Source organism: Bubalus kerabau, chromosome 2 (assembly GCF_029407905.1).
Source record: "Bubalus kerabau isolate K-KA32 ecotype Philippines breed swamp buffalo chromosome 2, PCC_UOA_SB_1v2, whole genome shotgun sequence".
NCBI lineage: Eukaryota > Metazoa > Chordata > Mammalia > Artiodactyla > Bovidae > Bubalus > Bubalus kerabau.
Window position 1 is genome coordinate 146,168,801 of NC_073625.1, and position 27,990 is coordinate 146,196,790.

Sequence of the window (27,990 nt, forward strand, 5' to 3'; positions counted from 1 at the left end):
GAAACCTAGGACATGATGACTGTGTTTCAAGCTCTGTATTATATGTTTACAATTCCAAGCATCCCTGAAATAGAGGTCCTGTGTCATAAATGAGAAAATCAAAATTTAGAAAGATACTTGGAGAAACAAACAGGATTTTGACAGACTCCAAAATGAAGCTTTTCATGTTTTTATACTGCCTCCCCCTTAAAAATATACACTGATGTATTGCCTTTGAATCAACTATTATCAGAGTAGACTGATAAGGTTACAAATAGAGTAATAAACATATGAGCTAAATTTAAGTGGTGAGAAGGCTTTAATTATTATGTGTCTCAAGTGAATCAACCCTAGTGAAGAACGTAAACAAAAAACTGTGAAATAATCCTATTACATCCTGTTGCTCACTGAGAAGACATTTTCTTTTCTTATCTCAAAGCTGATTTTAACTTCTCTTTTAAAGGTCTGGGACCTCAATGGCTGTTGTCACCACACACTCAATGTTGGGCAAGAGGGAGCTGTGGATATTTCACACATCCTGGTTCTTAAGAAGACAATCCTAGTTACAGGCTGGGACAGGTATGATAGACTTCATGCAAAACTGTAGGAAGGTAAAAGGAGAGAGTTTTATAATCCCCTGAAAAAGGGAACGGCTACCCACTCCAGTATTCTTGCCTGGGAAATCCCATGGACAGAAAAGCCTGGTGAGCTACAACCCATGGGGTTGCAAGAATCAGACATGACTTAGAGACTAAACAACCACCACCACCACAAAAGGAAAAAGAACCCAGAAATCCTGTTTTCTGCTTCAACTGATTTAATCCTAATTCTGAGTCTTTAACTTGCTGGTGACCTTGATGAGTGAAACTGTTTGGAACTGGCTGGATGCTTAGTGAATAAAATATTTTAAGATCATGTAGCTTGAGCGGCTTTGAGAAGTGTTAACAGTGCTTTCTCCTGGTTTTAGGAACCTGTCTTTTTCTTTAACCATTTCAGATAGAAACATAATACCACTTCCTGAGTGTTAAATCCAAAACTTTCCCAAATTTTACAGTCAATAAATTCTTAATGTATAAACTTCATTCTTTCAACTGTAAAAGGAACTCATTCCTTCTTCTCTTCTTAGTTTCAGTTGCAGTTGCAGCACAAGAGGGGAGCAGCTTGCTGAAATCTGTGTTAGCACCTCCGTCACTTCAGAGTAGAGAAGGGTCTTTCACATTCCACTTACTGTATTCAAAGAGCAATTTTTCCATTTCATTACAAAGAAAATTACTTTGTTTTCCTCTTTTCCTGAGAGAACTAAGGGATCATAAACAGGGGCTTTTCTATGGCATTGTATAAGCCCTAAGAAAATTAAAGTGTGATATGTTTCAAAAATACATTGTCCATAAATTCAATAGTTCAAGAAATATTGCTCTAGTAGGTAATTTGCCCAAGATTATTCACTATAGAAATATGATTGTAATGGCTTGAAGCTAAGATTAAATCAAGTTTTATACCTAGAAAACAAGCAATATATCTTTGGGGATTTTTATCACGCTTAGGGAAGGGTTGTGTCTAATGCAAATATGAACATCCTAGACTAGACTAGAGAATACAGTGCCACACAGAGCTTAGTTTTCAGAGGTAGTTTGACTATAAGGAAAGAAAGTATAGTTCAGATTGTTCTACTTGCTATTAAGAACTAATTTAATCATCTTCACCTTTGAAAGAAAGCTTCTTCATATCTCTCGGAGCAATCATGATCCATCAATGACTCATAACTACTCCAGTAGACTATGGCCTAATGCTCTCTATAATTAGGCTATGGCAATGAATAAGTGGAATTATCTAATATCGTGGCAGATGTGTAGTATACACTTTAATTTTGCACATATCAAAAAGAACTTTAAAAATTAATGTGTTGGTCAAAACTTTGGAGACACCATTTTCTTAGTCATATTTTTTAGACATCCATGGTTAGAAATGAGCATCAAATGTAAGGCTTTTTAAAAAAATTGGTCACAAGGTGAAATTTCTAAAGATTAGATATATAGAGTAATCTAAAAGTGATTTAAAAAGAACACCCAATGATCTGATCTGTATTGGGGGTGATCACTTTCTATAACCCTGGGGAGGAATTTTGGGGGAGATTGAAATGAGTGGAGGAAAACATCACTCTTCTCATTTTTCTCCATGTTTTCCACCTTCCATAAGGTTGTCAGGACTTGGATCCTATAGTTGGAATTGAAAGTTGAATGACCATGTTCCCAGTTATATTGTTTTACTTTCATATTGATGAATTTGAAAATGATAATTTTATATTTTCTAAGCAATATGTCTTACATTAGAATGGATTTTGCAAAATCTTTGCAGGATCGGTTTTTTTTTTTTTTTTTTTTAACCAAGAGGCATTTAACAAAAGAGGCAAGAAAACAGGTAAGTTGTTTGGTTATGTCTTGGGGAGGATAGTCCATTAAGCCAGCTCCCTAATAGTGTAGTGACTTGAGAAGAAATAAGTGGAAGTTTGAGAGTCTTTATTAAGCTTTCTTTAAAATCCAGAGGAGGCTGTTAAGTTATACTGTAACTTTAACTTTAGGCTCTATTTAAATAAAGAAATTGGTCTGATAATTCTGTCCAAGATGGAATAGAAATTACATTTATTGAGTTTGGTACATAAATATGCCATCAATTTATTTTATTCATAGAGCTTTGTAGCATTATGCACTTTACATACATTATCCAACTTAATCCTTAGCTTCATCTTGGAAGGCAGGCAATATTTTGTAGATATCTCTAATCTCTGTCTTCAGCTCTTATCTTTCTAAGCTCACTCATCCGTTTGCTTGCTGGATGTATCTGACTGTGATCCCAAATTCTTCATATTCTAAACTGAGTGTATTATGCATGAAAGTGAAAGTGATAGTCATTTAGTCATGTCCAATTCTGTACTACCCCATGGGCTGTAGCCTACCAGGCTTTTCTGTCCATGGAATTCTCCAGGCAAGAATACTAGAGTGGGCAGGCATTCCCTTCTCCAGAAGCTCTTCCTGACCTGGGGATCGAACCCGGGGCTCCTGCATTGCCGGCAGTTTGTGTATAGTCTGAGCCAACAGGGAAGCCCATTTTATTCATTCCCTTCCCTAAACCTACTTTTCTCTTAGATTCAGAGCTTCAGTTAATAGCTAGACATCCTGGTCATCCACCTGGTCATCCCTCTTACTCAACTTCACAGTCAAGTAGTCACTAAGCCTTATCTCTTTTCTAGTCTAAATATTTTTTTCAAATCTATTCCCAATACTACTAGACTGCATACTTCAGAGCATCATTTCTATGTACATGAATGTCACGGTCTTCTCATTTGTCTTTCTCTAGTAAATGTCTCTCTTTTACGTCTTAAATAGATTTACTCATTTTAATGATTTCTACAGTGATTTCTTTCTATAATACCGTTTATCTATGTCACTTCCTTGGTTCAATGATTTTTAAAATGTCTACAACAAAAAAACCAAAGCTCCCTGTGTCCCAGACCTATTCTGAGCTTCATTTGTACACTCCATTCTTGTGTAAATTCTAAACTCAAATAGAAACCTGCTGTCAGAGTGTTCCTATATAAGCCGTACCATTTCACACTCCCGTTCTCTCCCCTTTTCTAGAAATCTCTCTACAAATATTTTTCATGTAGTTAACGTTTATTCTTATTTGAAGTCTCATTCATATATCTTTTCTACCAGAACCTTTTTCTTTCCTCCTATGGTGGAAATACGCCCCCATTTGTCTTTGTGCTTTCTAATTTCCTGCACTTTACCTAACCTAGGAATATAACTATTGAACATCTAATATGTATGTATATCTAATATATGCTTATTAGATGTTATATGATACTTGTTGAATGACTTAACATTTATTGAATAGATAGGAAATCTGAAGATTAAAGAGATTAATTACCCATGGTCACAATCCAAATAAGAGGAAAACAGAATTAATATTCAAATCTATTCTTTCATTACAATAAGCCAGAAAGCCAAGTATTACCAATTCTCTTTCACAAAGGAGGAGGCGAGGCTTGATGAGTAACCTGGCCAAACCTAGCAGGCAGCTGAGTTAAAAGTCTATGCCAAAGTGCATGCTTTTTCTACCATTCCTAAATTATGGGTTTGCATTCTTTTAAAGAAATAATTTGACTAAGTTGATCAGGTCAATCAAAGCTAATGAATCAGTTTTGTATATTTAAAGGGAAAAAAAATACCACATATTATCAACTTAATAATACCTCAGAATTTTGTCTTTCTGTAATTTTCCCCTTTCCTTTCCACAAATATCTTTAAACTGCATCTAGATAGAAAACATGGAGTTAAGAAACATGGTGTGCTGAATGTGAAAAAGCAGGATTCCTTCACTCAAGGGCATCACATTCTAATTGTGATGGAGTTGATGCATACATGGCTGGATATGGAAAATGCCCCTTTCTGCTAAGCAAAGCCTCAATCAGAGAGCCCATTAGGTTGTTTAGGAATATGGCCATTCATATCTAGAGATTACTTCCACCGGAAAAAAGAACCCAAATTCAGAAATTCTACAATATGTTTCTTATCATCGTAAGCAAAATGTACTGAGAGACAAAGCTGTAAATTGACATCGAGTCAGTTAAAAAATACTCGGTTAAATACCTAACCATGTTTATGTTGGTAAAACTAAGTGAAGAGATGATGAACTATCTTTGCACTTGTTAAGTAGTCATATAATATGTATAGTTCTGGTAAAATCAAATAAATGATCATAATAAAGTTTAAGATTTTATCTTATTTTTATCTTAAATTTATGCCTTGAAATTTTATGATTATATATTTACAACTCTCTATAAAAATAAAAATAAGTTCTTCATTAATTTCTCTTCTTTCAGTTAAAGGAGAAAACTTTGTTTGTGAAGGTTTTATGTCTGTAAAATATATAAGTACTTATATAAATACGTATATATAATATATAAAGATATAAATACAGAAAAGAGAATTTTTCATATAATTTCAAATAATTCTGAAAATATGATTGAGAGTAGCATTCTTCACAGAATTCTTTAAAAAGTAGGTGCTCAATAAATAGCTGTTGATATAATTCTATTTCTAAAAGTACTTTTTAAGGGAACTGAAATTAGGGATTTGAAGTTCCTCAACAATAAAACTTACCTATCACAAGATATTAAATTCTTAAAATAATTGCCTTGCTAAAGAACTGTATGTAATCTTATATATGACTCAATCATTTTTTATTAATAGGATGAGAATCAGAATGAGCACTTTCAAAGCTGTGATTTATTCTGGATAATCTTGTTGGAGGCTGGATGGGGGCGAGTATGTGTGAAATTCACAAATAACCCTCAAGACTAACTTTGTGATGGTTTCAGTATCCAAAATTGAACTCCACAAATTTTAGGAAAAAGCATGAAAAATAACTGATTTATTTTGAACTCATTCCCTACCTTTGAGATAACCTTTTTATCCTAAAAACAATGGATATGTTCTTTTGGACTAACAAGACATGAACAATTAACCTCTGAGGGAACAGATGTGTAAAATGCATTCTGACTCTGTGACCCCATGCACTGTAGCCTACCAGGCTCCTCTGGCAGGCTCTTCTGGGATTTCCTAGGCAAGAATACTGAAGTAGGTTGCCATTTTCTTCTCCAGGGGATCTTCCCAACCCAGGGATCGAACCCATGTCTCTTGCATCTTCTGCATTGCTAGGTGGATTCTTCACCCAACTGTGCCACTGAGAAGTCCCAAGAGAACAAATAATTGACTTTGTTCTTTTGTTCTCAATGTTACAATTTCTACATGATAAGTTTTGGTAAAATTTATTATCCTACCTCATTCATCCTAAAAGAGATTATTTTTAACACATTGAAAATGTTTTTTTTGCTCTTGTCAGGCAAACTAATTTTGCTTTCTCAGAATTGGTCATCATATCTAAATTCTGAATTAGAGATAAGGCCGTCATCAGAAGAACACAGTGACTCAGTAGCTGTCCTCCCAGGACTTCAGATATGAGGTGTGGAATGGAACTAGTAACCTGCTTCAATGTCAGAAAGAACAAATCTCTCAGACTCTTAAAATGGCCTAAAAATTGGCTCATTCTGCACTTCAATTTTACTCTTGGCAAAAGTACAAACTTGGAAAAAAAAGTTATCTTGAAAATGTACAAAGTAAGAAATACAGTGCGGATTCTGAAGGTATTTTAAGGATAACTGTCATTTCAAATGAAAGTTTCAGGTTAGGTTTCAAGGGAAAGTTGGCAGCTAATTAGCTTCTCACCACTGTGACACACAAGGTCAAATATCAGAATGGCTACTTTTTACACCATGTTATGAAAAGAATTTTGTGCTTTGGGGTGTACTCCTTAAGTATATCCAGTTAAAATGGTAGCTTGGCAAAGAAAACAACTGACATTAAATATTGGTGGAGAGATAATAGAGGAGATATGGACTGACCTCTTCCATCTCACTCCTACCTTCATACGCTCCCTTATCAAAAGATAATCTCTTTAATCAAACATACCAATACGTAAAGAGGAAATTTTAAATATATACGTATAAAACTCTTACAAAATTCATGACAATTTCAGAACTGCAAATTACCTTACTTATACTGTCTTGTCTTGCTAAGCCTTGTATTAATATTATTATTATTATTTTTTGATATTTTTTAAATTTTATTTTATTTTTAAACCTCAAACATTGATATTAGATTATTGATTTAAAAAGTAGAATAATTCATATATTGATTCAGCAAATTTTTATGAAATGCCTATTATTTTCTAGGTACTATTTTGGGCATCTCACTGATGCTGAGAGGAAAAACAAAAGCTTTGCTCTCCTAGAGCTTACTTATGGTAGGAAAGACAGAAAAGAATCAGACAAATAGATATAGATCCCAATATCACATAATGATAATGTAATCAAAATGATGTAGGTGAGGAATGAGAGACTCAAGGGAGTCTTTAGCTTGGGTGGTCAGGAAGGGTTTCCCCAAGGAGATAACATCTGAGCAGAGAATTTTTCATCCGATCATTTGAAAATATTTATTGAATATTCAATATGTGTAGGTCACTATGATAAGGTTGTAGAATAAAAATAAAACGATCCCTGTTTTCTGTGAACTTACATTATAGCAGAGGAGCAGAGACTATATAATATGAATTAAATGTTGTGAGTAAAATGTAAATTATGTAAGAGATCAGAAGGGGGATATATTTCTTTCAACACTAGTTATAGACTCATTGGAAAAGACTCTGATGCTGGGAGGGATTGGAGGCAGGAGGAGAAGGGGATGACAGAGGATGAGATGTCTGGATGGCATCACTGACTCGATGGACGTGAGTCTGAGTGAACTCCGGGAGTTGGTGATGGACAGGGAGGCCTGGCGTGCTGTGATTCATGGGGTTGCAAAGAGTTGGACACGACTGAGCGACTGAACTGAACTGAACTATTAAGGAAGCCTACAGAACAAGATAGGACTTAATGAATGGGTGTATAGACAGGTAGTGTGGGTATGTGTGTGGAAGGAAATCCACAGAGGGATGGAAGATCCCACTGTGAATAAAAACAAAGCAGTTAGAAATGCAAAGCATATTTAGAGAGCAGTAAGAATATTGCTTAGGTCTTCTCGAGTGGCACAGGTGGTAATGAATTCACCTGCCAATGCCCAAGATGCAGGAGATGCAGGTTCAATTCCTGGATTGGGAAGATCCCCAGAGGAGGAAATGGCAACCCGCTCCAGCAGTTTTGTCTGGAAAATCCCATGGACAGAGGAGTGTGGTGGGATACAGTCCACGGGGTTGCAGAGAGTCAGACACGGCAGAGCAACTAAATGCACACACATACACACGCACAAACACACATGAGTACTGATTGGCTTGAACATGAGATGTGCTTCAGAAACAACCTCTAGATACTCCTAACAGCTTAAAATAGCTCCTGCAAGGAGAGAATCTATTTGAAACCCTGTATTCTATCTATAAAATCCAGGCAAATTTTGCTTTCTATTGCATTTATTCATGTATCCTTATTTTAATATAAAAATATTTTCTCCCAAACTCTTTGAGTAAAATGAACACTTAGGAAGGTGTGTCAGTTCTACCTGTGGTTTCCAGTAGCCCTGTCAAACATTTAACTGTACATTCACATTTTACTCTGAAAACCAAGGACAGAAGAATAAAGGGAAAAATTCTAAAAGAGTTGATTGGATCCAAGTATTATTGGGTCTCAAATAATAGGTCCAGACATTTGATTTTTGTCATGTAAGAAATGGAAAAACTAAGAAATATTTTTTAACAGGGTATTAGCCTTATCTTTTTGATTATGCTGTTTCCCCGCACTGCTTGGAGTGACTTCCTCTTCAAATCTTACCCATCTATAGGGTTAGGCTCTGTAGGTTCTGTTCCCTACAGCACCATGAGCAGGGACTTTCATGGAGAAAACAAGAAATGTTTGTAGAATGAATGTATATCAAGAGCTCCTGAATGAAATGATTAATCTGTTAGCAGGATGAAGGATGTACCACAGGTGGGTAGCCTAGAGACAGTGAAATTTGTTAAGAGTCCTTTACAATTGTTCAGCCTTGAGCTAGTGAGTGCTAAGCTAGGAAGCTGTCATTGATTATTCAAAATAAAAAAGAAGGAATGAATATATAACATCACAGAAGCAGAATCTGAGGATTTTATTTGACTAAGGAAGAGAAAGACAAGCAGGAATTTGAAATTCTGGTCTATTAACCAATTTTGAGAATTTAGTGAGTCCTCCTGTGGAGGGAAGGTAGAAATTTTAGATTTTTGATATTAGCTGACGGAAACTATATAATGGAACTGTCAGTTGTCAAGTGAGAACAACTCAACACTGGAAAAAGTCATGAATGAAGATAGATTTAAGAGCCACGCGTATAGAAGTGAACTGGAAATTCACTGGTGGTGAATATAAAACCCAATACAAAAATATTACAAAAACCAGTTCAAAAATAATACAAAAACCAATACAAAAATTGATGGTATACAAAACCCCTGCACAAACCCTTTTGATCAGAGAGAGGGGAATGGAGGAATGATGGTCAACAGTGTCCATATCGAAAGGTGAACGAGAAGGAAGGGGGAACAGAGTACAAGGATCGAAAGGTCAGGGAACAGGAAGAGAAGCAGGGCATTTGGCAACAGAAGAGTTTCCAGAACAAACTCATCCATCAGAGGGTGAGGAGTTGGTAGGGCAATTGGAGACCTTTAGTGTGAGTGAAACAGAAGCAAGGTTTCAGAAAAGTGAAGAGAGAATGTGGGTGGAGACACCAAGCCTGGGGTTACAAATGCCCCTTTGAAGTGAGTGTGGCTCTAGACGTGGGGAGAGGTTTGCCAGAGGCTGGTAGCCAGAGTTCAGTCAAGAGGAAACAGGGTGGTCCTATAACTTGATGCCACCAGTATGTAATTTTTAAGCTCCTCCTCTCCTCACCAGGCATCAGGCATTTCATTCTCTGTCCTTTCTGATCTGTCCTCAAATTCACCAGTAATGCCTCAGGATACTGACCGTTAAAAAACTATTTCTGTTGAAAACATCTCTGTCCTCCATCCCATTCCTTTGAAGCTGCATTTTCAAGTGTTCCACAAACAGTTCCTCAAGATGCCGTATGAGAAAGGACTCTGTGGTCAAGTAAGTCTGGAAAGCACCACAGGGAATATAAACATGTTAAATATCCTGGATGAACTGATAAAAAGAAACTTTAATGATTTTGTCTAAACTACCCAATATTAATTTGTTCACAGACTTTACTCTTTTGTATTGTTACTGCCACGAAATTCTTAGTGGTTCCACTTTGGAGACATTTTGTTTTTAGGGTCTTGGTGGTGGATGATTAATCTGATAAATGCACACATGTTTGGTATTAATGATTGGGAAAGGAAGATTAACCTTCTGATATTCATAATTTACCAGGGAATTTAAGAGAGACTTCAAAAGGAAGTTCAGTGTTGGGATTTAGCATTATGGATGACAAGTAGGGATAAAGTTTTGGATAGCATCATCTTTTTTTATTTAAAAAAATATTTATTTATTTGGCTGTGCCAGATCTTAGTTGCAGGATATTCGATCTTTGTTGTGGCACATGGGATATTTTTTAGTTGAAGCAGGCAAATTCTTTAGTTGCAACATGTGGAATCCAGTTCACTGACCAGGAATGGAACCCAGGCCCTCTGCATTGGGAGTGTGGAGTCTTAACCACTGGACCACCATGGAGGTCCCCAGCATCATCTTTTAGACTTCTCAAATCACGCTATTCAACTGTGGAATGGCTACTCCATATCTATATCACTTTTATTTCCACGGCTAAATGCTATATCCTTTTTTCACTAGGTCTATTACTGTGTTTCGATCTCAGAACTTCAATCAGTTTTCCATCCAGCCTGAAGAATGGAAGGGAGGAATTCAACACCATGATGATATATTATGTGCTGCATTTTCACCTCCACAAACTCTTGTTACAGGTTACTTGAATGTTCACTTGACAATCAGTGGTATAGTTTCCTTTGCCTCACTTTTAAAAAGCCTTCTCTCAACTACAAAATGAACAGGTTTCTTAAAGAAGCTGTCCTTGTACTTTAAACTAAATCTGGTCCTTATTTCTAGGGCTGTATAACAGTGGTTACAAACATCAGTTCTGAAGCCTGGCTACCGGGCTTCAGATCCTGGTTCTACAACTTGCCACTACCTCATATTGAGCAAGTTATTTTGACTCTAAAATACCATTTTCTCTGGCAAATAATAATTTACCAGCATGTTGGTTTATAGTGAGGATCACATAAGATAATCTGTGTATGGGTTTAATCCAGTGCTTACAATAATCCCATCAGTAAATACTAGCTTTCATTTTCATTGTCCTTTTCTGAGGAGCAACCTCAGGGTTGTTGGGTACAAATCACATTTCTGAAGCACTCAGATGTTTCATAACAGGAACACCCTCTGGGCACAGTTTACTCTAAGTAATGTTGGTTAACGACTGGTCTCACAAAAAGTCTATAAATCCAAGCTCTTGACAGGATCCATGGGCATACTTTGATGTGGCATATTAAAGAGGATCAGAAATTGTTGAATTATTTCCAACCAAAGAAAACAATTTATAAAGACAGATTGCACCATGAAATTATAAAGTCCATATTTTGACAGCCTGATTTGTTTTATAGGACCAAAAATGTCATTAATTAAGAGGAATGAAAAATTACAGGAAAAGAGCTTGGATATCTATAAAGTGTTATCATATGAGGTTTCCTGCTTCATCTACACTTAGAATTTTGTTTTCAGAAGTTCCAGGAGGGCCAACTCTGCAGTTGAATTTGCTCTATAGCTGCTGGATGTCTACCCTGCAGCACGTACCATATACTGAAATGTGATTAAAACAATATCTCTGTGTAGTTGATATTGAAGTGTCATAAAATACCATTTTAACTGGGGAATAAAGGATCTCTTCATTCACTTTCATTCCTTCAATCCTATGTGAACATGCTCGGTCAAACACTTTGCAAGTGAAGCATTTTAAAATGTTAAGAGAAGGTGGATGTTCCCATGAACAGCTAGCCCGTGGAAGCTTATCATCTTTGGCCAGTTTGTGAGTTACACAGGTTGCCTCTCTAGGACAATACAGAGTGCAGTAGGCATTACTCTCTTCTCTTTCCAAATCCCAAGAAGGACACCATCAGTACATACCACTCAGCTCTTGTCTTTTGCTCTCCTCTTGATGTTGGCCCTCTGCTCACTAGGGAGCTCTTCTCACGGGGCTGCTGAGAACAGTGGTCTGGGTATGCACTGCTCCTTCTAAAACCAGCTTGGTCAGACTTAGCCTCACTGTTTGGACTTTTCTATGTTTTCTGCATGGAACAGTATGAAAAGACTTGTGTAGGGAAAGTTCTAGGATTGAAGAAAGCAACATTCAATAAAGAACATAAAAGAGAAAAAATAAACAGAACACACACAACAAAAGAACAGATGTAGGAAACAAAACTTAGAAGGAAGATTCGTTTGCCCTCAATAATAAACCAATAATATAGTAGTTATTATTACTATTTCAGTATTTGTAATATTCTAGGCAGTAGGTGCTTTTCATTCTTCAGAGCATAAATTCATTTATCAGACAAAAAACTTTATTAACCCATTTTTTAGGTGAGGAACTTGTGGCATCAAGTAAAGTTAAATAACTTGCCAAGGTTACACAGCTGGTAGGTGGTAGAACCAGGACTCAAATTGATGAAGTACAAAGCCTTTATTCTGAATGCTTTCTTACCACAAAATAAAAAAAGATATAACAATAATCTCTATCAAACTTACTGAATGGTATTTTGTGAAGTTTCCAATTTCTAAAGTTTAGTAAAAACAGTAGTAATTACTATTCATTCATGTCTCCAAATATATAGAGAAAACTTACAAAGTGCCAGATTCCATGTAAGTTATTATGATAATGATTTCTTCTAATTGTTGTTGCTCGTATTTTCTATCTAACTTTCTGGTAATTTCCATTCTCTGTCTTGGCTCCTGTAGGGAGTTATGATGGAGAAATTGTTCTGTGGAACAACAGTACAGAAAATGCTCACTATGTCCTTCACCCTGATTATCAGAGGCTGCTAAAATCAAAATCGGGTGAGTGCAAGTTTGAAACTAAAATAATGTGGCCTGGTTGTTTGTGCATGGGCCTGCTGCAGCTTGCTTCTGAATTATAGATGATTGGCTGTAAGCGCAAGGGATTAGTGATACCGTTGTCTTGTCAAAGTGACTAAAAAGAACCTTGAGATTTACTTGGCTTAGCAAATTCTCCATGGCTTGCTGTTCCTTTTCCTTATGCTACATCAGCGTTTCTGAATTACTGACAGCGGGGAACAGGACTCTCATTTTTATCTAGTTTATTTTTTGCCAATAAACCTCGCCAAATTGCCTTTGAATGAACCTTGGGTACTCCTTGGTAGGAAAATGGGAACTTGTGTTCACTTGATAGGCTGCTCAGGCTTAGTCTAGAGCTTGTATTAAATATTATGCCACCTGGAAATCTTAAATTATTTCTTGCTTTAGAAACCTGTGTGGAGCATTAGATGGAATTATATTGTATTTTATGGAAGTTTAGCAGAGCAGATGAATATTTTATGCTTAAGCAAAATGTCTTGACAATTGCCTCTCACATTTTATTTTAGTTTCCTTAGATACTAAAGGTTTTTCCTTAGACTAATTTATTTGGGTAATGAATATGTCATACCTCATGTCCCAGTGAGGTTCTGTTGTATCAACTGGATAAACTCACAGAGACTGAATTAGATTAGGAAAGGACTGGTCATCAGATACAGTTTTGCACGCGCGTGCACGTGTGTGTGTGTGTGTGTGTGAAAAGCTGAGGGAGTAATTTGTTAGGAGGAAGAAAACTAACAAGAAATTTGGAGTTTACTTGGCTGCAGGCATGAAACTCTGACTTGCTTTATATTTTCAATACAAAGAGCTCATCATTAGGGTTCATTTGAATCCTCCATGGAGAAAGTGGAATTCTGCCTCTTTGCCGCACTGGCCCTCAGGGGAATAGTCTTGTTCTCACAGCAGACTTAATTGTGGCTGTGATTAAAAACACAGAGAGACAAATAGAAAAGAAAAGCAGATAATGTCAAATTTTTAAAAGACACAAGAAACATTGCTGTAGATTTCTGGCTTTGAATGTTTGAAGATACCTCTGTATACATTTTTCATAAGTATGTTCAGACTATTTATAGATTCTGAGATGAATATCCCCAGCTTTTATTAGTGTGACATGACGATGGTATCATTAGATCATGGAAGTACCATTAAGGATATCCTTTTCAGGGTAACTCACTAACAAATAATATTGCTTAAAAATGATTTAAATACATAGTCATTATATCTCAAGTTCATTAAATTATTTACAAGCTTAATATTAATTATTAATAAGTTGAAAATGGCATGATATTAGGATCACATTTGTCTTGAACATATCAGTATCTCTAAGATGTTATCAGGGACTACAAAATGAAGTCCCTATTAATTCATATCAAGGGAAAACACAGTAAACTTATATGGAGTATGAGAAACAAAAATGGGATCAAACAGTCTGTGAAGTTGAGGTTGAGAAAGTGAACTGCAGGGGGCTCCATGGATGTTGACTGGAAGCCCATTGTAAGACTTGCCTGAGTCATCAGAGACTGTGATGGGGGTGGCCTGTTGTTTTTCATAAGTGTTTGAAGAGCAGATGCTTCTATTCATTAAGTCAGCTGGCTTGTCTCCATCTCAGATGCAGGGCCTCAAAAGCTTCCTGGTGCTGGGAGGAGCCCCTCTACCCACTCCACCTATGACCAGGCTACCCTGGGAGCCTGTTCCTTTGAGATGGACACTGAGTGCAATCATGCTGTTATGAGGCTTTGCTTCCTTGAAGCAAGAAAAAACATCACAGGGACAGGTAAAATATATATTTATATTTTGACTATAGACTGCTTTGATACATTGTAAAATGTTGGGACAGGGAACCATAAAGAAAGTTCAGTCTAATTTGATCTAGGTCTTGTAGAGTTTGACTGCATCTAGCAAACAGTTAGGACCAGATTACAGAAGTCACAGGCCACGGCCAGCAAGGTTAAGGCTCAGGAGGATGGGTCCAGGAGCAGAAGCTAGACCAGACTCTGCCAGGAATTTATACCATGTGGTGTATGTCAGGATCAGAGAGACAAAAACTCTGGGCAACAATCAGAAATGAAGAAAAGCTATGACAAACCTAGACAGCATATTAAAAAGCAGAGATGTTACTTTGCTGACAAAGGTCTATATAGTCAAAACTATAGTTTTTCCAGTAGTCACGTATAGATGTGAGAGTTGGACCATAAAGACAGCTGAGTGCCGAAGAATTGATGCTTTTGAACTGTGGTGTTGAAGAAGACTCTTGAGAGTCTCTTGGACTGCAAGGAGATCAAACCAGTCCATCCTAAAGGAAATCAACCCTGCCTATTCGTTGGAAAGACTGCTGTTGAAGCTGAAGCTCCAATACTTTGGCCACCTGATGCAAAGAACTGACTCCTTAGAAAAGACCCTGATGCTGGGAAAGATTAAAGGTGGGAGGAGAAGGGGATGACAGAGGATGAGATGGTTAGATGGCATCACTGACTCAATGGACATGATTGAGCAAACTCTGGGAGTTGGTGATGGACAGGGAAGCCTGGCGTGCTGCAGTCCATGGGATTGCAAAGAGTCAGACATGACTGAGTGACTAAACTGAACTGAATCTAGCCATGGCATAGAGATTTGTTAGGTATAGGGCTCAGCATGGGCTTCCCTGGTGGCTGAGATGGTAAAGAATCCACCTGCAATTCAGGAGATCAGGGTTCGATCCCTAGGTTGACCCCTGGAGAAGGGAATGGCTACTCACTCCATTATTCTTGTCTGGGAAATCCCATGGGTAGAGAAGCCTGGTGAGCTCCAGTCCATAGGGTTGCAAAGAGCTGGACACGACTGAGCAACTAAGTACACAAGCACAGGGCACAGCATGAAATATGCTCCAAATACATGAGCCAAAGCCTACATGGGGTACAAGAGTTGCATCTGAGATGACCGCACTGGCACATGTTATCAACATGGGCTAGGAGAAAACAGTGAGAAACTTGGAGATTGGAAACTATAGTGAAATTTGAAATGGCTGCTGCTAATTGCTGATCCCAGGTCATGAGAACTGCCTGCTCTTTGTCTTAATATTTTTGGTGGGGGTTAGTAGGTAATGCTTTGGGTGTCTATACCAACTGTGCATCCTTTTCAGAATAAGTCTGGTTAGAGCTGCTTCTAAGATACATGCTAACATGATTTACCACAGTTATTTGATATTATAATAGATGAAATAACTATTTGCTTAATTTCCTTTTTGTCTTCAGTGGTGATGTAAATGTGGTATTGATGCAGCCTGCATCTTCCCAAAATAAAAATCTGCTTCCGAAAGCAATGCATATACTTTTCTTCTGAAAAAATAATTGTTTAATTTTAGAAGTATTTTTCCTTAATGTTAGAAATCTAGATCTATATGTATTATATGATTGAAAAAAGAAATAAACATATCTGAACCCTGTTTTCCATATTCACTTTCTCATATTCAATTTGAAGATAGAAAATCTGCATGGTTTTCATGTAAAATTTTTTTGCATTAAAAATCAATAAAGGTATATACCCTTATAGAGTTCTAGAATCATTGTGGAAAATTTAGAATAGACCTTGAAATGGTTAGAGTCTAAAACTTTCTATTTTCCAGAATGCATCTACACTCACAAAATGAACTGTTATCCTGAAATTGCTCTCATTTCCTCAACACTAATTCTTCTTAATGTTATCAGTATTTCCAAATTGTTTCCACTGAAGCGGCTACATACCATTATTTCTACCTTAAACAGATATCATTGTTAATAGGCAGCTCATTTGTGAAGCAAATTGGAAGTCATCTACAGATTTATCAAATAATAATAGGAACTTTGCCACAGAAGAATAATTTAGGTAAAGTACTTCTACATGCGTATAAAAATGGAAAATGAAAAGGTTAGTTCTAGGCCTATGAACCAAAAAAGTGTTCCATAAGGACTTGCAATGAATTCTTGATGAAAGATTAAAAAGCAAGCTCATAAGTAGATTTCTAAGCATATGGCTGCATAGAGAAGCCCATAGCTGTGCTACTCTAACTATACATATATGCATAGCTAGCTCTGTGCATGAGGAATTTTACTACTTTGGTATATGTGTCCAATGGAGAGTTAAGAAAGATGGGTTGTCTGTAATTGGAATATTATCATAATGTTGAAATTAATATTTTGTAAGTTTGTCTGAAGTAACATCAATTTTATCAAAATTTTGAAACCCAAATAATATCAAAATAATGAATGAAGGAGTGGTAACTAGATTTTATAGAACATCTTACGTATCCTACCTCACTTAATACTCAGCACAAACCAGTGAAGCTTTCATAGGGCTTTTCCCAGTGTATATTTAGAGAATCAGAGTGCTGGGAATTGATCTCAGGGCTACTCCCCTGTCGGACATCCATATGCTTTCAACAAGGAAACTGAGGAGGAAGTTGTTTCTTGTGTTTGCAATTTCCTAATTAGGTGTTCTCATATATTAGGGGGAGCCAACCTGGTATCATGTGGAGGATCTGGGTATGTCAGATTCTGGGATACATTTAAGAAGCAACTTTTGGCTGAATTTTTGGCTCATAGTGGAGTTGGTTCTATTATTATGTCTACTGATAAATCAAATCGATACCTGGCCACAGGAGATCTGGAGGGGTGGTTAAAAATCTGGAATATAGAGGTATGTTGAAAAAATTCTCACATTATCATTATAATTTTTGATTGTCTTTTGTTTCAGATAATTATGAATCAGGTCTTGTCTGTTTCTAGATAAAGGAAGAAACATTCAGTAGTCTAAAGAAACCTTATGTATTGATCAGAGACTTCTTTAATTCATGGAGAAAAACAGATTTTTCTCAATATTTAAAATCCTATATTAATATAGTCAGGTCAGCCTCCCAATTTAGGAATGCAGTATTGTTAGTATGGTTCTACAGCATTGTTTGAGAATAAATAGTTCAGACATGCCTAATTTTAAATGAGATAGTACACATGACCTAAGTAGTGTACTGGCCTTTTATCTAACAATGTTGTCATCCTGAGTTTGTTTGGGATTTTTTGTGTCACTGATTACCTGCTCAATTTTCTAATAATATTATAAAATTGTATAATACGTGACTACCTATACATGATAAAGTTCATCCACTTTATCTAATAGCTGACTTAACTGCTTATATTTTTCCATCCTTCCATTCTCCATCCTTCCTTTCTGTCTACTTCTCAAGTTAGTCAAATCAGTTAGAAACCTTTTCTTGAATGTGAATACCATTTTTCTAACCTCTGTTATCATGAGCTATTCTTTTGCATTTGTATCACAGATTGCTGTTTCCAAATGCACCTTTGTTCAATTTTTGTATCAGACTTTTTTTTTTTTAAAGTGTTATATCACTGTAGTCATTTCATATTTGGACATTTTAGAATTCTGGCATGTCTTTTCATTCAGGAGTACTGTCTTAATTCCAGCAAGAACAAACTCACACAGGCCCCAGCTCTGATAAGATCGTTCCGGCCTCACGAAGACTGGATAAGCTCCTTAGAGATGTGTGAGCTGGGCGGCCGCTCGCTGATTCTCTCTGCCTCTGCAGACTGCAGCGTTTGTGTGACTGATGTCTGTGGTGTTCCTGTTCAGATCTTTGGTCAGGTAGAAATATTGCTTCTTTACTATTCTAATATTTACTTGACATTTAGTATGAACTTGGCCTGGTTTCCATTTGAATCTCATCATCTAGTAAAGTTCATTAGTCATAAAGGAACTGACTTCCATTTCTGCATCTATAGCTCCAGGCCTCCCTTATTAACCATGGCAGTTCCATCAAGTAGAGGACACCAGAGACATGGAAAGATGGGGGACCTAAGCAGCTTAAAATATGTACGGATTTCTGAGCGAAATTTCTCCTCCAAAATAAGTGGATCTCTTCAGTTTCAAAATTCAGTAGAAATACAGTGTGGATAATTCTACTGCATTACTATAAAATAGACAGATGACTGTGACAGATAATAATCAGGCAATAATCAAATACAGAAAATTAAAATAAATCTTTTGTGTTCATTGTCTGATTTATTCCTGCCAAAATCGCATTCATTAATGTTTTCTGAGTTTTTCCTCTTCTAAGGTCTCTGTGTGCTATGTTGCTTCAGTCGTGGCTGACTCTTTGTGACTCCATGGACTGTAGCCTGCCAGTCTCCTCTGTCTGTGGAATTCTCCAGGCAAAAATACTGGAGTGGGTTGCCATGCCCTGCTCCAGGGGATCTTCCTGACCCAGGGATTGAACCCTCATCTCTTATGTCTCCTGCATTGGCAGGCGGGTGCTTTACCACTACTGCCATGTGGAAGCCCTACATGAGTTATTTCATGTAATCTTTATAATTGCCTGTCCCATTAGGGAGGAATGCTCATTGTTCCCATTTTACATATGAGGAAACAGAGGCACAGAGAGTTTGAATCAATTGCTGAGGTCACAGACACTAATAAGTGGTATAGTTTGGCTTTGAATTCAAGCTGTCATTTCACAGCTCATGATGTTTTTAACTTCTTCCTCCCATGAAACTAAGCTCTGATTTATATGAGCCTACCAAAAAATGGAACCAGAGGTCTTGGAAGAAAGAAAATATTTATTGTCTCACATTTCTTTTTTCCATTTGTTTTCACGGGGACTCGGTTCCTAGTCCCTTTTGTTTGGGGGACAATGTAGCAGTTTGTTCTGTTTCAACCAGTACTGTTCAGACATGGTGGTATGAGCTCACCCTGGAACTTCAGTTTCTGTCTGGCTGGTTGACTTAGTCCTAGTCAGCAGCCTTGGATGACGCTCTCATGCCCTGAGTATGGCGGTTCCCTTCATGCTGGAAGACAAAGTCTGTTGTTGTTCCTTTTGTGGAGTCAGCTTGAGGATGTCAAGCTGTGCTGCCCCAACTCCGTACAGCCCTTGAAGACATGGATGGTGGTGGTAAATCAGAAAATGATGGTAAATTGGTGGGTGGATTGGCTGGGAAATGTGGGAGTTGCCACGTGACAGCCAAGAGCTGTACAGCCTCGTCTGCTCTGTAAATAAGGCAAGTGCTAGACTTTTCTTAGCAAAAAGAGTGTCTGAGTGGGAACTCAAATGGGTGTGTGGGCAGTTGTGGTGAGAGAGACAGCGTGGGGCATGGCTGGCATTCTGAACATGAAAGGAGTTGAAAAGCTGTCTGGCAGCTCTAGAAGTTACTGCAATCCTGACATTGCTACACAGCCATGCCACATGGGCTCTGGTAAAAGGGGGTGCAGAGAGACAAAGAGTCATCTGGCAGGTGGTGTCTGCAGTATAAGTACCTTGTGTGTGTGTGTGTGTGTGTGTGTGTGTTAGATGCTCAGTTTTTTCTGACTCTCTGGACCCCGTGGACCTTAGATGATGCTAAAGCAAGAAATAGGACTGTTCTAGGTATGGGTGCCACAAAAACTGTGTCCAGAAAGCACAACCTGTGTGGAAATTTTATTAGAATTAAGAAATATATGCTAGTAAAACTGTTCATTTGTATACCTTTGGTTGTTTTCCTTAGTTGTTTTGTAGAGTCTTTTGTATTTCGAAGGACTTCAGCCTCAAAAAGCCTCCTTGAAAATTCAGTTTGGTTTTATCCCTTCTGTTCAAGATAGGAAAAGAGCCACTAGAGCCTGGGTAGTTTTAGAAAGTAAAGGCTGGCAAAACAGAGGACAGCTGGGTTTTCTAGTCCCTTCTGCGTGAGCTTTAATTTTTTTTTTTTTTTGAGAGCTCACTTTTATTAAGCTCTTGGATATGGTGCTGCTAGTTTCAAGGGCCAGAGGAGGCAGTGGGAGGGGAGGGACATAAAAAGGAGGGGAGGAAGAAAAAGGAAATTAGTAGATAACTGGAAAAAAGCAACAGTGAATGTTCTTCTCATAGTTTGAGCAGAGGCATGCTTTCACAGAAAGATATGGTAGGCAGATGGAAATACTTAGAGAAGAAGAGACTCCATTTGTGAATATGACTAGGGTCAGAACAATTTTTTCCTGATCCAACTTGATTTGTACAGCATAGTGATCTTTGACCTATATTTGAATGTTGCATGTGTCTTTTAGTTGAATTAATTTTGGTCTAGTAGTTATAAAAACAAAGGAAAGGCAATCATGTATTTTAATTTCCTTCATTAAGGCTTCAGCTTCCGATCACATTCAATTTGATTAACGTATTCAAAATTTCATGTAATTGTGGTTCAGTATATTTCATAAAAGAAGTTTTTTTCCTTAAAAACCGTGAATCGGTTTTACAACATAGCTATTGATCTGAGGTTGGTTTTCAAGTTAGAAACGTAAGTAGTGTGCTATGTCTATTTCTAGAGTTGGAGAGATGGAGTGGGGATGTTTTATCTGTGGAGATACATTTATCCCAGGAAACTGTCAGACGATTGTGGTATAAAAAGAAGTGAGATGGTTCGTGTGTTTCTTCAGTGTCCGTCACAGCACTGACCACTGTTGTGCTCTGCAGAACTTGTGTTCTGGTGCCCCCTCCTCAGCTGATGCTCAGTGACTTTGATTGAGCTTATTCACCCAGTGTTTAAAATTTAAGTTTCCCATGTTTGAACATGAGTTTTCATATAAGATCCGTATTTCTTACTTCTCTCAGAAAAGAACATATGTCATTCCTTGAGAGTTGCTATGACTCCCTTAATGGAAAATGGGCTTACTCTAAGTCAGTGTAGTCCCATCTTTCTTCCCCTTTTGCTTATGAACACTGAGGCTGAATTTAATTTACTATTTATCATCCTATATGAGACCTGATCATTCATTGACACTATATTCCTGGGCCCTGGAGGCAGTCTACTCTGTAAATCCTTCTGGCAAAGGTTGATTAGTTGCAGGTGAGATATGCTGGGGATCCCTAATGTTCCCTCATCATACAGGCTGTGTTCCCTGAGGCATTCAAGTGGATGCAGTATGAACTGGTAGAGGGCAAATTATAACTTCAGAAAATTTCTGTTTGCTTCTTATGATGCATCCCTTTCTAATTTTATTAAACTTACATGTGTATGTTCCATCTCCCTTTTAAGACTGTAAGCTCCTTGAGAACAGGAGCCATATCTCTTTCATTTTTGATGTCCTGTGGACGTCAATAAAGAATCTAGCACATTTAGTCACTTCACTCCTGTCCCAGTCTTTGCTACCCCATAGACTTTAGTCCACCAGACTCCTCTGTCCATGGGATTCTCCAGGCAAGATTAATGGTTGCTATGACTTCCTCCAGAGGATCTTTCCGACCCAGGGATCAAACCTGCATCTCTTATGTCTCCTGCATTAGTAGGCAGGTTCTTTACCATTAGCTCCAAGTGGGAAGCCCAAATGTTCAAGGAAAGTACATTTTATAAACGGAGAAGGTAATGGCATCCCACTCCAGTACTCTTGCCTGGAGAATCCTATGGACGGAGGAGCCTGGTGGGCTGCAGTCCATGGGGTCGCTCAGGGTTGGACACGACTGAGCGACTTCACTTTCACTTTTCACTTTCATGCATTGGAGAAGGAAATGGCAACCCACTCCAGTGTTCTTGCCTGGAGAATCCCAGGGATGGGGGAGCCTGGTGGGCTGCCGTCTATGGGGTTGCATAGAGTCGGACACGACTGAAGCGATTTAGCAGGACTTAGCAGGACATTTTATAAAAATAAATCTCTCTCTCTCTCTTTTTTTCTTTTAGGAAAAGCATTGGCAACTTGAAAACTGTTTTTCTGTTCCTAAAAGAGACACTAATTTAATGGGACATAAGATTCAAGAGAAAAGCATAAAGGAAATTCCTTTATTTTCTAAGGAGGAGTCATGTTTAGACCCATCAAAGCATTCGCTACTTGATAAGAAAACATACAGGTTAGTACATCTTACCCGTAAGGCGTAAAATTGGCCCCCAATTCCTTTTATGCTGTGTGGAATGTCTAACGACTACCTCAAGATTTCGCTCACATTCTGATCATTGGTAGATGTGTGTGTGTATGTGGCAGGGGGAGAGCTTATATTCTCAGGCTGGTATCTGATTCTTACTTCTTGTCTCTTTGTAATGATTGATTTCTATCCTGTCTTCTAGTCTTCTGTGTCTACTCCATCATCAACCTAATTTTGGAAGTTAACCCTTTTCTTCAAAAGCAATATATGTGTGTATGTGTGTATGTATGTGTCTATCTAGCTAGCTACCTCTCTTAGAATGTATGTCAGATTTTACTTCTGGTTTTGGTAAGGTACACAGAGATTTGTGGGCTTCCCAGGTGTTTCAGTGGTAAAGAATCCGCCTTTCAACGCAAGAGCTGCAGGAGACGAAGGTTCGATCTCTAGGTTGGGAAGATCCCTGGAGTAGGAAATGGCAACCCAGTCCAGTATGCTTGTCCAGAGAATCCCATGGACACAGGAGCCTGGCAGGCTACAGTCTATAGATTCACAAAAAGTTGGACATGACTGAGCATGCCTGCATTCACAGAGGTTTATGTGACAGAAGTTCAAAGAGCTTAACTTTGAATATTGAACATCACTCTCATTCTATGACTTCTAGGCTTTCCTTCCTGTTGTTCAGCCATTTCATCTCTTCTGCCACTCAGATGGATCCCATTCTTACATTCCTCTAACTCTCTAATGCCAGGCAGTTTTAATTGTTTTTTGTTGTTGTTGTTTGTTTGTTTGTTTATTTTCTATATTCTTGCTGACTCATGGTCTCGTAATTTCATCTTTTGTATTAAACAATTTTTACAATTTTATTCATTGTATTTTCTTTGATACAGTTGGCATTTCTATTACCACGTGCCTATATTACTTTTTTAAGCTCTATAGAAAAATTGCATAGAAAGTAGAGAGTTCATACATACTCTGCCCTCAGCCCATACAGTGTCAAATGTTAGTGTGGTACATTTGTTACAATCCATGAACCAATATTGATACTTTATTATTAACTAAAGTCCACAGTTTACATTTAGAGGGTAAAGTTGAGCATTCTCTGATGACACTACCCAGAGACCTCGGCCTTGCACTTTTCTAAATTAATGCATTCTTCGACCAAACTCTTGGGGCTCAACCCTGTCAGTTGGGGTTTTTCTGTTCCAGTCTCCTCACACTGGCAGCCTTGCCTCTTGCATAACTTCCCTTGGGTTAACTTCTGCTTGGCCAATAGGAAACCCACACATCCTTGCCACCCCAGCTACTCGACAGTCACTCCTTCTCCTCCTGCTCGCTGGGGCAGTTTCAGTCATAGTAGACTTTTTCAGATATTAATTCACTGGTTCACTGTGTTCCTCTAAGGGTTATCCTGGGCAGCATATGTTTAGCTTTTTGCATGGCTTATGTGAATGGAAGCTAAAACTGAGGGGAAGAGTCCCTCCTTGTCCATGAGGGTGGGACTCAGTCCTCACCTGTGACTCTCTCCAGTGCAAATCTCTCTTAGAATTTCTGCATCCTTAGTCTTCTTTTGTCCTAGAGTGGTGGTTGATCTGAGCATCACAAGATCAGTTTTGGAGCCACCTTCTTGACAAAGGGAGCAAGCACAAGGAATTGATCTAGCACCTCAGTTTGAAATGTGGCAATGCTGTCTACCTCCTAATTAATTAATTATTTTGCTTTCAGACTTTTTGGACCTCTGTTGATAAGGAGGTAGGGGAAAAAAAATTCCCTTTTAAACATCCTGTTACACTAAATTACCCTTTGGTATTTGTTCTTCCATTTCCTTGAATTATGGCTTGCTAAAATGTCAAGTGGCATTTTGCTTTCAGGCAGAAGAATCTTTCAGTTTAGAAATATAGCATGACTGATCCTGTACAAGAATAGAACGCTGAGAATGGAAAACTTGGTGTATGGTAAAATGCCCCCACCCAGCCGCCCAACTTAATCAGGAAATAAAGTTACCCTTGGGTAACACCGATTGATCATTATTTCTCTTTCTGTGACACTTCCAGAAGAGTGAATCCAAATGTCCACAGATTCTTATTTATTTCAGCCAAATACTAATTTCCCATTCCTTATGACAATCTCAGTTATTTAATTTTAATCAACCTTTCCTTAGAATTCAAAATTGGCCTTTTGAACTCTTTACTTCTTTTTGGACTTCTGTCTCATCTTATTTCCTTTCCTGTTGTCCCATGACACTTGTCTTCTGAAAATTAGTGCCGATGTGTAGATACTTAAATTCACAGATTTCTCTTAAAACTAGAACTTTGCATCTGCTAGATTAGATAAGACTACAGCAGAGTGATCTTCTTACCTTTGTTATATATTTCTGTGGGCCTTGGGGGAGGTTTTTGGCAGTAAAAATCGAAGTTATCCCTGTTTACTGCATCTTTTCAAGTGACATTATACCCAAAAATATCTGTAATCTTTAAAATTTCTGCCTTTAATTCAAATGGGTAGTTGGCATAATTTTAAAAATTTGTAGTAAAGAGATAGTACAGAATAATGTCATTTTGAAATTTTTGAACTAATTGGAAGAAAAAAAATTAAAAACGTACCCTTAGAATTGTCTTGGCAGGTACAGCCCTGACTTCTCCCAGAAACATGTTCATGAATCCTATGGAGAAAACCTACAAATGCAATATAACTGTCAGATGTAAAGTATCTTTTGTGGTCTTCATCCAGTATTGAAGAGATTATAGATTACCTTTTACCTAAGAAAATATTATTCTGAAGAATGTGCCCTATTCCTAATCAGATCAGGAAATCCAAGGAGAAATCATGCCAGTTCTCATCTATATGCAAAAGTATGAATGAAATGTAAATACATGAAAGAATTTAGAGAGACTAAAAGGGGAAAAGCACATTTGGTGAATGTATGCAGGTGGGGAAATGTTTAAATGGAGTGGGAGGAAAAATAAGAAAGATAGAGATACAAAAAGAAAAAGCCAATAGGAAATAGAAGAAGCAGGAATAATGAAGGAAAAAATTAAATCATGTAAAGCCATGTTCTCACCTTAACTCCTAAGATTCTCTTTCCAGGATAAAATCTTTGCATTTATTATGTTCTGTCTTATACATAAACATCAGGTTTCCATAGACTTAAGATATTTTATGATAGTATGTGTGAGAAGGTAGGTGGTAAAATGTCATCTTCAATTTAAACCTGAGGAGATGAATGAAGATGAATATGGAGTTTAACAGAGAATAGGAAGTTCTAATGCTTAGTTAACAATTGACCCAAAGAAATAGATTTTTCCCTTCTGTAGTTTCTACAAACTTCATATTACCATCAGAAAATGGGAAAAAAATAAAATGACTAAAGAGATAAAATAGAGAAAGAAAACCACAGTGTTCATACATTTTTCTTAATGTATGGCAATATTTGGTTTCTGGACTCACACAAAAGTATTCTAATCTAGATAAATTACAGATAAAATGAATAATTTAGGCAATATAACCTTAGAATATTTCTTTATTATGAAAATAATACATGTTAATTAGGAGAAAAATTGGAAATACATATAAGCAAGATGAAAAAGATGAAAAGAAATCAATAACAGCAAAACCACCACTAACACTTAGGCATTTCACTCTTCAGGTCTTGTTCTGAGGATGCTAATGCAGCTAAACAAATATGCATTTTATAAAAGTGAGGCTGTGGTATACATAGTTTGTAACCTGTTTTACAACCTAAAAAACATACAGGTAGTACATTTCCATGTTATTTAATATGAGTGTCCCCAGATATCAATATTCATGACAACTCCTTAGGAATTATCACGTAGCTTTCTAAACATTCTCTTCTCTTAAATATTTAAACTGTTTACAAGTTTTAACTGGGAACATTTCTTTAAATACCTTCATGCATACATGTTTGAATACCTGACCACATTCATCATTAGAATAAATTATTTGAAACGGAGATGTTGAGTCAAAGTTTAAAGTTCTCTGAGTCTTGCTAAATTGCTGTCCCAATGATGTGTGGGCTCTACCACCAGCAGGAAAGGGAAATGACTGTGTCTGAACCAACACTGCATGTTGTCATTGTCTTAAAATTGTTGCTCTGATAGACTGCCAGTGTTTTAAGTTGGACTTTTAAATTATTTGTGAGAATAAACATTTCTCACATGTTTATTAATCTTTAATTATTCAGTAACAAACTTGAAAGAGGTATCTGACGTCTGGTAGACTAATTCCCAATCCACCTGTAAGAGAAGCATATTCCAGCCGTATCTTGAATAAATCTCATAGGCTACACTCACCATCATACAGATAGCCTTCTCTGTTATTGAACCACTCTTCATTATCGAATGACTCTAATGGTAAGTCAGACCTATCCATCTGAACACACTCTAATCCATCTTTATTCTTATGCTAGGGCAACAAAGAGCACTCTGTCTTTGGAGTGCTCCAGAGCACTCCGTCTGCTATGATCTGACACATTTTTCTTTGGCTACCATTAAAAAAATATTTATGGTGAAAGGATTATTTATTAGAAGCCAGGGTAAAAGAATTAGTTGAGAAATGAAATGTAAATTTCCATTAATTTCTCAGTAAATTTGTATAAAACAGAAGGCACACTTACTGATTCTTAAATATACGAGATGATTAGGTTCTAGAGTCCATATTATTATTAGAAGGGAATTTATGTTTAGTATTATTTATCTGATGTTGATTTTCTAATTATTCTGCCAGTAGAGCTTATGTGAGAAAATAGGAGTAATTGTAAATATAAAAAATTTTAATATAAGATTAAAAAAATGAATATTAGAACTGACTGCATACACATGTGCTTAGTGTATGACTCTGTGTGACTTTATGGACTGTAGCCCACCAGACTCCTCTGTCCATGAGATTTTCCATGCAAGAATACCAGAGTGGGTTGCCATGCCCTCCTCCAGGGTATATTCCCAATCCAGGTATCAAATTCTCATCTCCTGCATTGGCAGGCAGGTTCTTTACTGGTGAATCATTGGAGAAGCCCCAGAATTGGCTTTTGGGAATGTTGGAACACCTAATTTGAGTGGTAAATATTGTATTATTCTGTCCTAAAGTGATAGTAGTCAATACTTACTGAGCTCTTACCATATTCTAGGCGTTGTTCTAAGGTTTTTATGGTTTAGCTCATTTAATTGTCACTAGAATCCTTGGTCATGTATGGGCATAAGAGCTGGAGCCTAAAGAAAGCTGAGCTCTGAAGAACTGATGTTTTTGAACTGTGGTGTTGGAGAAGACTCTTGAGAGTCTCTTGGACTGCAAGGAGATCCAACCAGTCAATCCTAAAGGAAATCAACCCTGACTATTCATTGGGAGTACTGATGCTGAAGCTGAAGCTCCAATACTTTGGCCACCTGATGCTAAGAGCTGACTCATTGGAAAAGACCCTGATGCTGGGAAAGATTGAAGGCAGGAGGAGAAGAGGACACAAGAGGATGATATGGTTAGATGGCATCACCGACTCGATGGACATGAG

The 27,990-nt window shown here is 37.4% G+C and overlaps 1 protein-coding gene across 1 annotated transcript in view; it reads left to right on the forward strand.

Moving 5' to 3' along the window:
* Nucleotides 1–27,990, forward strand: part of WDR49 (WD repeat domain 49) — a 185,578-nt gene that overhangs the window by 104,448 nt on the left and 53,140 nt on the right. The window contains exons 9-15 of the mRNA XM_055569164.1: nt 443–558; nt 10,340–10,470; nt 12,515–12,613; nt 14,259–14,423; nt 17,112–17,299; nt 18,062–18,259; nt 22,294–22,460. Of these exons, the coding sequence (XP_055425139.1) occupies nt 443–558; nt 10,340–10,470; nt 12,515–12,613; nt 14,259–14,423; nt 17,112–17,299; nt 18,062–18,259; nt 22,294–22,460 (1,064 nt within the window). The remainder of the gene's footprint in view (nt 1–442; nt 559–10,339; nt 10,471–12,514; nt 12,614–14,258; nt 14,424–17,111; nt 17,300–18,061; nt 18,260–22,293; nt 22,461–27,990) is intronic.